The following is a 10,189-nucleotide window of genomic DNA, read 5'->3' on the forward strand; positions in this document are numbered from 1 at the left end:
TATACTTTCGTCGCAAAGAAATACGATGTGCTGCACAAGGAGCGGCCCAGCTAATTCTGTTCGGCCCACCTAAGGCAGGTCCAGCCGCGGAGGCTCGCAGTCGCACCGTCGTCGCACGCTGGGCGTTGGTAAACCCTGACGAAAGAAATTCCCCTTCTCTCGCTCCCCCCGTCCCGTGATGGCAGCACCGGCGCCCGGCGCCGGCGCCGTCGAGGTTTCCATGGTACCCCTCTCTCTCGCCCTCGCTCTCTCGGAACTCGTCGGTCGTCAATTGCTCATCGGCCTGCGCGATTGCTGATCTAATTGGCGTGGTCGAAATCAACTAGGGTTTCACTTCACGGATTGGCGTTCGTGTCACGCAGGACGCCAAGGCGAAGGCGTTGGTGGCCGCGAAGATCAAGGAAGGGGAGGACAAGGTGCGGATGATAGGACAGTACGCGGTGCGGACGGACCGCGCGATCGACGCGCTGGAGAAAAAGGTGCAGGACCTCGAGGCGGTGATGGATCTCGAGCTGATGCTCGGCCAGTACTGCGCCGACCTCTCGGACATGCACAAGGCGCGCCACTACTACCGTGCCGTCTCGCTCTCGGAGAAAGAGGAGCTGTCCCTCCGCCAAATCGACGACTTCGCCGCCGCCACCATCGCCGAGTATGAGGCCAGCGTCGGCCCCGTCCCGGCCTTCGACAACCACCTCAGCCTGTTCAGCAAAGACATCCCACTGGAGTTCCCCGAACCCTTAGCTCCCCCTCCCGCTTCTTCGGCTCCGGCTTCGGCTTCTCACCACGAGTGAGTTCTCGCTCCTTGCACCTGCATTCATGGTCACTATGCGATTGCAAACTAATTAGTCTACGACCATTTCAGAATTTCAGAGTAGTATGCCTAGAACAGGCCTGTATGTTTGCCCGGTTTCAACTCAAAAGATGAAGTAATGATGTAGGCATAATTGGAGATTTTATCTCCTTGGAACTCTTCTATGTATCCGATTGTAGTAATCAATTAACGGTTCAGATTTTGTGTAGTACCTAGATAGATTAATGCACAGGCCAGTAGAAATGTGCCACTATGGTAGTACCTTGATTTATTCCACAGCCAGTAGAGCTGTAGAGGTGTGGTTGTAGCTCTATTACCATGGCTAGTACGTAGTAAACTGATCATCCTTAGGGGAATAAAAGTAGCAGCTAGGTAAATTATTCAGGGTCAAACCAATCTATAATTCGTTCCTGGCTGCCCTCAAGATCTGCAAAGGGTCTTCACCAATACACCCCCTCTCCGGTTTTGTCTTAGCAGTGAGACGATGTGACTGTCTAGATTGAGTAAGTTAGTACTTGTTTCTTGATCTGGTTGAGTTAATATCAGGTTCACCATCGATTTGTTTCCTAAATGGCCTTTCATCCCAAACCAAAGTGCCAAACTGTAGATTAAAGTGTTGGGTGTGGCGTGGCTTGGTCTGTGGACAATGCCTTTAGATTTGTCCGTCCTAGCTCCAATTATGTCTTTTTCTATCTGCCTCGGAGCCTGGCATTCACTATTTCACTGCACACTTGATTGTTCAAACTAGAAATGAATTACTTTAGGGTTATAGATATCTTCACGTGTTCCGTTTGGTTTGAGACACCAAGAACTTGAGAGCTTTGTGAAAACAGTAAGATCAATCACAACCGGTGAGTAGGATGACAGGATGCAGTTACTGATTTAGCAGCCCTACTAAATAGATGTAGGTGGTATTCCATAGTATAAAACCAGTAACTTGTGCTGAGAAAACAAATATGCCTTTGTGAACAGACATTTGATTGCTTTTGTTCTATTATATATTAGCTACATAATGTTTGTGCATATATATAGGTGGGAGCCCAGCTCTGGCTTCTGGTTCGATCCCCCGTGCCACTTTCAACTCAAAAGTTAAAGTAGGGATGTAGGCAGAATGGGAGATTCTATCTCCTTGGGACTCTTCTATGTGTCTGACTGATTGTAGTAGTCACTTAACAGTTGAGATTTGGTATAGTACCTAGATAGTGGTTGTAGCTCTATTAGCTTGGCTAGTAGTAAATTGTTCAGGGGCACAAAAGTAGTCGCTCGGTATATTATTCAGGGTCAAACCAGTTAATCTATAATTTGTTCCTTGCTGCCCTCAAGATCTGCAAAGGATCTTCACCAATTATTATTCTCTTTCGCCAAACGTTTACCATTGCTTTGCTACACACTGTTTAGAGCCCCTCCAGTTTTGTCTTCGCAGCGAAACAATGTGACTGTCTAGATGAAGTAGAATTTTGATCTGCTTCAGTTAACGTCAGGTTCACCATCGATTCGTTTCGTGAATGGTCTTTCATCCCAAACAAATGTACCAAACTCTATATTAAAGTGTTAGTTGTGGCGCGGCTTGAGCTTGTGGACAATGCCTTCAGACTTCTTCATCCTAGCTGCAGTTATGTCTTGTTCTATCTACCTCTCAGAGCCTGGCATTCACTATTTGACTACGCACTTGATTTTTCATAGTAGAAATGAATTGCTTTGGGGTTATAGATATCTTCACGTGTTCCATTTGGTTGGGGACTCGAAGAAGTGGAGAACATCGCGAAAATGGTGAGATCAATCACAAACAGTGAGTAGGATAACATGATAAGTACACTTGGAAAAGAGAGGCAGTTGCTGATTTAGCAACCCTACTAAATAGATGTAGGTGGTATACCATAGTATAACACCAGTATACCATAGTTATTTTTATATATTAGCTACATAATGTTTGTGCATATATATATATATAGGTGGGAGCCCAGATGTGGCTTCTGGTTCGACCCCCCCGTGGAAGCGAGTTTAGCTACTCCAGTTAAAATTCGTGGGCTTCGGCTCGGGGTCTCCTGTAGCTCCTTGATATAATTTCGCAGGGTTCCTGCCTTATTGGACTAAATTTTTAAAAATGTTTGTGCACATATTCAGTTGTGTTGTTGACTATCATGTAGGCCTGCTGTGGAGAATGGAGGGGATGTTGCATGCTAAGAGATGATCACCTGGAGCACCCCATCCCTTTCATTTCTTCGCCCCCGTCATCCAAGTCGGCTATCATGGTTCTAGGGGCTTTGAGCCTATTTTAAGCACGTCTGCAGTTTTGACTGATGGTGATTAATTTAAACTTGGAGCTGTGAGATTGTCAGTACGAGTGTAGCTATGAACATCTCGGATGTATGCGAACATGTGGGTTCTGAGGTTTGATTCATGCTTGCATTGCTCTGTGCCTGGTGAATTATGAATGCAATCATCACATCGTTTCTATTACTGGTGCATCTGTTGGTGGATCATGGCTGTTGGCGTGTTGAGAATTGGTCGAATGTCAGTTCGTATGGATGATTAATTTAAGCTGTCCATGGTTTCACCAATTTCAAGTCTTCCAGCAATGCAGTTTCGCTTTTTGACTCTTTTCTTTTGAAAAAGAAAGAAAGAAAAGAAAAAAAATCATTCAATATGTGTGGGGATTGAGAAGTGATCATTAAGGCAGAACTATTCAACTTCAAGAGGCAGATAAAGGGCCTAACACTTTCAGTGAGCTCGTTCCACATAATTAGCTGGAACTTCAAATCCGTGGGCGCCGGCAAAACAGGCTACTGACAGACTAAGTTAAATATTTAGGATATTAACAATAAATTGGCAAAAATACAAGCCCTCACAACCAACCAAAGCTGAGAGATGCTAGCAATCTTCCAGTCATCTGATCCCACGTTCCCTCCCTGATCTGATGTGAAGCAACACATTTCCTTTTGTCCAGTTTCTGTTTGTCAAGTACTCTATGTTTTAAGAACGAATGTAGTACTCCATTTGTTATAGTAACTAGTTAAGCTTCACAGGGATGAACTGTAACTAATTACTAGTACCCCAGGTACATCAAGGTGTGAGAGATGTGAAGAGTAACTAGTTTTGGCTTAACTGGGTCGACAATGAAAAGATGAGGCATAAACACGGCACCAAAAAGGGCACAAACAGGCTCAGCTAGTAGTAGCAGCAGTAAGGGCAAGGCAACAACATAAGCCACCAGCACATCCAAGCAGGACACAGCACTTGCTGTACTTTGGTTCTAAATGGATATACAAGTTTCTCTTCAATGCAGGTAAATGTTTGGCAACTGGGAAACTACACCACCTTAGGGGGCCACAGCAGCTCACTTCTTGCCACGGCCCTTGGACTTCTTGGATTTCTTCTTGCTCTTCTGCTTCTGCACCGCCTTTCTGGAGGTCGAGGCCGCAGCTTCTCCCGTGTCAGGTTCGTCGTCATCTGAGCATCCGTCGGCGTCGGCGTGAGGCTGGACAGCAGCACCGCTGCTCCAGTCATTCATGCTTTTTTTCGTCGCTTCGCTTTCAATCCTCCTTAGGCTTGCTTCAGTCAGCACTCTGAGGATCAGCTGCAGTTTGTTCTCACCTTTGCGCAGCTTCTCCACAGCAAGAAAAGCTCTTCCCCTCACCCTGTGATAACCAAAACAAATTCGCGCCAAGTGGTAAATTTTCAGAAGACATGGGGATGACCTAGTCATGTCTCTTACACTAGTCTTGAGGGTGCAGAGCATGCAGAATATATGCCACTCTGCATGCCTATCAATTGCAATGTGGCATTTGTAGTACTGCATTTAAGAATTTTATACTTGGCGCTGAATTAACATTCGCTCACCTGTCAGAACCATTTTCAAACTCACTGCAGATGCGCTTGACATCGTCCAGCAATCGTTTATCAATCCCTGCTGGAGTGTTACTTTCCAGCCATGGAAGGGCACTTACAAGGAGTTCAATAATATCCCTCGGATTTTTCTGCACAAATTAGTTTTTTTAGAATAACATGGCAGCTGGGAACAGTGGGACAAACTGGATGATAACAAAACAAGCATTATAACATTTGAAACTCACCAGGCCTTCGGCTCGAAGAGTCTCAAGCTTCTCAAAGAGTATCTCATCAGCTAAATCCATCTCACTACTACGCTCCTCACTATCTTGTGCAGCCTTAGGAATGTTTCCAGCAATAACATTGCCAGACTTATTACCATCAGATTTTTCAGGCAACGGGGTCTCTTGCTTTACAGAACTTGCTTCTTCAGGACACAGAAGAGCCATTATCTTCGGAACATCATACAAATCCTCCTTGCTAATCATATAAGCATTTAGGTTTCGACAGTCTACCGGGCTCTTGGGTGTACCAATAACTACCATATTATCTCCGATTGCGGCGAGTGCATCAGCAAGCACTCTTGTGAAGTTGCTCGGTGTGCGAGACTTAATTTGCAAAGCATGTACAATCTTCTGAGAGAACTCCACAGGTAAATCCTTGAACACTTCATTCCTCAGGAGGTTATGTGTGACCTCATAGCAATTCCCCAGAGAAAGAGTAAGGATCAGTGGATAAAGTGTAACAACTAGTCTAAGGAGGACCGGTTTGTATGAAGTACTAGAAGGACATGAAGTCTTATGTACCCATTCCTGGAGCATATGCTTGCTCGTCAAGATAGCCATAATTGTCTGATATATGAAACGGCCTGATGTGTATGCCAAACGATCAAGATCAGAATCTAGGCTCGAGTTAGATACCAGGCAGGTGTCAATGTAAACCTTGCTGGTACGGCACTCCAACATATTGACCAACAGAGATTTCGTGCAGCATATAAAATCATTCTGTATTAAGCATGATGAAGCCATAAAACTAAGGCACTCCATAAGACCCACATAGCATATTGGGGATATGTAGTCTAGTTCATCCTTCCACTTCACATTGAAGGTAAACTCAAGAGAACGCTTAAAGTTCAAGATCAAGGAGGATCTATCACCACCACTGTCAAGAAATCTTTTGAAATATTGGAAAAATTCTGCCCAATCAGAACTATTGTCCAGGTACTGCAGTAGTCTTGAAAGTAGCACTTCATCCAATTGTGCTGCATGAAGCAGGAGCATTGTTGTTCTCCCAAGATGCCCGTGAGTCAGATTTTTATTTGCTGGGCGAAGATTTGAATTAAGAGAATCAGCAATCAATCCATATGCAGCTGGTGAGTCAAGTAAACGCAAGAGGCTCCTTGTTGTCCCATCTCTCCACACAAGAAAAACTAACTCAAAGAAGCGACGCTCACAGAGAACAAAAAAGCTTCTTAACTTCATGGAACTTTTTGGCATACTGAACTGTGGTTCTTCCAGAAACTTTGCTATCTCATTTATGATAAGGATAGTTCTCACCAGGGTATAAGAAGATGATGACTTTGGAGAAATTTGAACAATGGACTCCAACTTCTTAAGTACACTGAAACCAACAGAAGACAGCTCATTCATCCAGAAACACTGAGCACATGAATAACACTGAGGGGCATCCAAGAAACATCTGTTGCCATCTTGCTGCAAAGAATTTCTGCCAGCAGTAGAAAGCCAACTTGCATTCACGTTAAGCACCACATATCTGTCAGCTTCACCATCTTTTCTCAATCCAAAGTACTTGGCACAAAGATCTTCATACATAACTGCATAATCATTTAATTCTGGACCATCGGCGTGGCAAAGTTGAGATAGTACTTTGATTATGATTGACTTCCAGTTATTCCAAACATAAAACAGAGTTTGGGGTGACATCTGGTTAGAGGCCAGCATATCATTACAACTATTTTCATCCTCAGATCCTGGCCCTAATTCTATATTGTATCCAGAGGCTCGAGACTGGAGATGAACATCAAGAATCGAACGGGAAGCAACGAGTTCAACTAACAAGTTTGCACATTTTCTGCCCTCAACCAAAGTGCAATTTAAACTGGGAAGAGACTTATTCACATCTGACAGTGCATCCGCTTCCACGCAAACAAAGCAGTAGAAGCACTCAGATACCTTTTCTGCCATCTCTTTTGCTTTTGAAAGCAACTGTTCCTTCTCTGCATATCTTTTGGGAGGCCACCCTCTACTATTTGAAGACCACAAGGAATCCACAATGATATGGAGGAGGAGAAGCCGTGTCGCATCCTCAAACAAGCCTGCCTTCTCGAGCATGTCTACCTCCAGTAAGACATCTCCATTATGCTTTGCTATTCCTGCAGCTTCTAGGAAATTACCCATCTCCATCTCTAAACTCAACAGTTCATCAACGAGATTCCGAGAATTTAGGAATGCCCGTACATGATCCATAGAGCTGAAAGCTTTAACAAAAGGCATCATATGCTTTATGTCACCACGCTCAAAATAATGTTGAGCACAATTATCCAGATACTTTGTTCTAATTGCAGAAACCTCCAAGGATTTTGAATTCTCAAGCGAATGTTCCTCCTCTAACTGCTGCAGAAACTGTAGGCCCAGATTGAATAATTTTTTTCCTTTCGAGCACATGGAGAAACACTTTGTGTAACATTTAGCTTTCAAGAACACTTCAGCTGCCTCCGACCAGCATTCAGCCATAGCAAAACAATCACCAGCATCCTCAAGTTTAGAAGTACCACATTTTTGCATATAGACCATACCTATGGCAAGGAACACAATGTTTAGTCAGACAGAGCTTCATGGAGTGTGAGGTAAAACTATCCATATGAAAGCTAAAAATTAGCATGTCCGTAATTTATGTAGGGATATCATTTCGAAAAAACGTTTTGAAATTTGATGACATTTACTTATATGGCAGCTCTTTAAGGACAACGTAAAACGTTATGGAATGATGAAATCTCAAAGTATGGATACATCTTGGAAATTATGGAGAGTTGGCACACCTGCTTTTTTGTAGTCACCTAATTTGATATAGCAAGTAGCAGCTTTCTCATGCATGCCTATGGACTCGTAAATCTCTGATGCTGTTTGCAATGAAGCCTTGCCCAACTCCAAATTTGTTGAGATGACACGGTTAGCAGTCGCTACAAGTCCAGCAGCTCTCGCCAACTTCTCTCTATGTGCATCACCGGCCTTTTCAAAGCACATAGTAGCCATCTCGAATTGCCCCTCATTGAATAACTATAGAAAAGAGAGAGAACTAGTGACGTGGAATAACAATGGTAAAACTGTAAGTAGGTACGCGCCATGACCCGCCTAACAAAGAATTTGTGTGCATAGAACAACTGGGACAAAAAAACATGAATTTCACAAGACTAAGAAGTAAGAACACACAGAAATTACTCAATAGGCAAGATAATGCATAGCATGGTAAATTAAAATTGGCTTTCCAGACTAAATAAGTAAGGTCACCAACCTTGGTTCCCCGTAGCCTCCAATCATCACTGCTGCTCCCCGTCTGCATTGCCTGAATGAGGGAAGAATCTAGTAATCTAACTTCTACTAGACACAACTTCTTCCAGTAGTCAAACATTGGTCGACAGTAATCCTCTGTATTTTCACATATCCAGAGTCTTTGCCTAGTGCGTGTGATTGCAACATATAGTTGCTTCAGCTCTGAACAGAGAAGATAATGCTTGCTTCTGTCGAATCCCGGATGAGAGATCTCCTCAGAGTGTGATATAATATCTTTATCTTTCATGTAGCCATAGAGAACTCTCCATTTGTTTCTTAAAGGTGACGAACCAAAAAAGTTGTACAACAGCACATCCTACACAATATCTATGAGGTAAGTACACATTTTGAAACAGTGTTCTACAACTAAAATATTTTGCAAAATGAACAGAGGTGAAACTAAATTTATAGGCCCATACCTGAAACTCAAGGCCCTTACATTCAACAATGGTCAAAACAAGAGCTTGTTTACCAACAAGATCAATAATTTGTTTTTTGGCAGCATCATCACGAACCAGTATGACTTGCTCAGCACCAAACCCATGCAGGTTACCATGTTTGGTTTTGCTTTCTCCAAAAATGGTCATAATTACATTTTCATCGTTATCAGACTCCAGCAGCACAGGAGCTTCTCCGTATACAAGTCCAGTCTCTGGATTAAGCTTGTCAACACTTGACGGGAAAAAGAAGTACAGAAGGCTCATGATACTTTGTGCCATACGGAGGATGCCACAATGTGTGCGGAAATTTTGAGACAGTTGGAACATATCAGAGAGATGGACCTTTTTACCGTGTTTAAGTCCTTGATTCGACGCTTCTGTCTCTGCCAGGAATGCAGTATAAAAAAGTGAACGGATATCTTCAAACCTGAAATCGATACCTCTTGCTATAGTCTGTGCAGTATCACCAGCAAAAAGGAAGCCTTCCTTGATGTTCATACAGACATATTTAAGAAGTGCTATTTGTGTCATGGTGAGATCCTGTACCTCATCTATGTAAACAAAATCCACCATATCGCCATTGTAGCCCTCAGATACAAGACTGCTGTGAAGACTATTGACGAAATCTGACAAATCAAACTCCTTGGCAGTACATTTCATACTCTCATATTCAAGGAATATATCATAAATTTTATCTCTCTTCTCATTGTTCAAAGATGAAAATCTTTTATCTGAAAGCATCACATAATCTTGTCTTCCCAGTTTGCCAGTACAAGGCCTGCTTGCTTGATATGCACCCTTAATATGAGAAATTATTTCGGTGAAGACAGTGGATGCGGCAAATTTCTTTGTCAGGTCTGCATTGAAACGAGGCCAGTAGAAAGCAGCAAATTTTTCATAGGTAACTTCCTTCAGTTCAATAAAAGTTTGCACTGCACGAGATCTTGAATGGCCTCTCTCAAAGCTAGACTTCATTTCACCATAAAACGCATCAAAAAATGATGTCCGGCATGTTCCATCAAGCATCATCAAAAACTTACGATATGTTATAGTAAGAGGATAGTGCTCATGAGGTAGGTCACAAAAATTGTCAGGAATTTCTGTAAACTCTTCCAGGTCATCCATGATGTCATGCATGTGAAGAATGCTAGGCTGGCCAGAGATATCACCGGTGCCAAATCTATAGGGGGTTGAAATAAATTGAAATTAATACAAGGATTATTGTTGGTACAAATCATGAAAGGAGCAAAGCAAAAATCCTTCAAAGAAATCATCGAACCAGCTTGTAATATAATTTTAGAAAGAGCATCAAGCAAGGCTTGGTTGGCTAGTCATGTGAGTGGCTGAGTGCTCGCCCAACCCAGCCACATTCAAGGCCAGGCATGCAAAGTGGTGATCATGATTTATCTTCCCCTTCTATAAAAAGCCACTGGGGTAGTCCCAATATGTGCAGTTTTTTTTAATAATTCCAATAATCATACATTAAAGAGAAAATGCATCTCAGATGGATAAAAGATTAACCCTTCAGAAAGGTATGACAA

The 10,189-nt window shown here is 42.9% G+C and overlaps 2 protein-coding genes across 3 annotated transcripts in view; one reads left to right on the forward strand and one right to left on the reverse strand.

Annotated features, from left to right (window-relative positions):
- The first annotated feature begins 55 nt into the window (after nt 1-55).
- On the forward strand, nt 56-3,271 carry LOC123046575 (uncharacterized). Of its 2 annotated transcripts, none has more exons than XM_044469976.1 (3): nt 56-223; nt 363-787; nt 2,959-3,271. In XM_044469976.1, exons 1-3 carry the CDS (start codon nt 179-181, stop codon nt 2,993-2,995), a joined length of 507 nt encoding a protein of 168 aa, XP_044325911.1. In that variant the 5' UTR covers nt 56-178; the 3' UTR covers nt 2,996-3,271. The 2 variants fall into 2 exon arrangements, with proteins under 2 accessions (XP_044325911.1, XP_044325910.1); XM_044469975.1 differs by having other exon boundaries at nt 67-223; nt 327-787.
- A 690-nt stretch (nt 3,272-3,961) lies between these two features.
- The window catches only part of LOC123046574 (uncharacterized), a 14,597-nt gene continuing 8,369 nt past the window's right edge, over nt 3,962-10,189 (reverse strand). The window contains exons 9-14 of the mRNA XM_044469974.1: nt 8,628-9,828; nt 8,171-8,524; nt 7,698-7,935; nt 4,885-7,454; nt 4,652-4,788; nt 3,962-4,449 (exon numbers count right to left, since the gene is read on the reverse strand). Of these exons, the coding sequence (XP_044325909.1) occupies nt 4,149-4,449; nt 4,652-4,788; nt 4,885-7,454; nt 7,698-7,935; nt 8,171-8,524; nt 8,628-9,828 (4,801 nt within the window). The 3' untranslated portion in view covers nt 3,962-4,148. The remainder of the gene's footprint in view (nt 4,450-4,651; nt 4,789-4,884; nt 7,455-7,697; nt 7,936-8,170; nt 8,525-8,627; nt 9,829-10,189) is intronic.

This window comes from Triticum aestivum, chromosome 2B, assembly GCF_018294505.1.
Source record: "Triticum aestivum cultivar Chinese Spring chromosome 2B, IWGSC CS RefSeq v2.1, whole genome shotgun sequence".
Taxonomy (NCBI): Eukaryota; Viridiplantae; Streptophyta; class Magnoliopsida; order Poales; family Poaceae; genus Triticum; species Triticum aestivum.

Excerpts from the sequence above, each read along its gene's own strand:
- LOC123046575 (XM_044469975.1), top strand. The coding sequence starts at position 179 with ATGGCAGCACCGGCGCCCGGCGCCGGCGCCGTCGAGGTTTCCATG. Across the intron at positions 224-326 it reads GCGCCGTCGAGGTTTCCATG|GGTTTCACTTCACGGATTGG; the intron begins GTACCCCTCTCT and ends GAAATCAACTAG. Across the intron at positions 788-2,958 it reads GCTTCGGCTTCTCACCACGA|GCCTGCTGTGGAGAATGGAG; the intron begins GTGAGTTCTCGC and ends ACTATCATGTAG.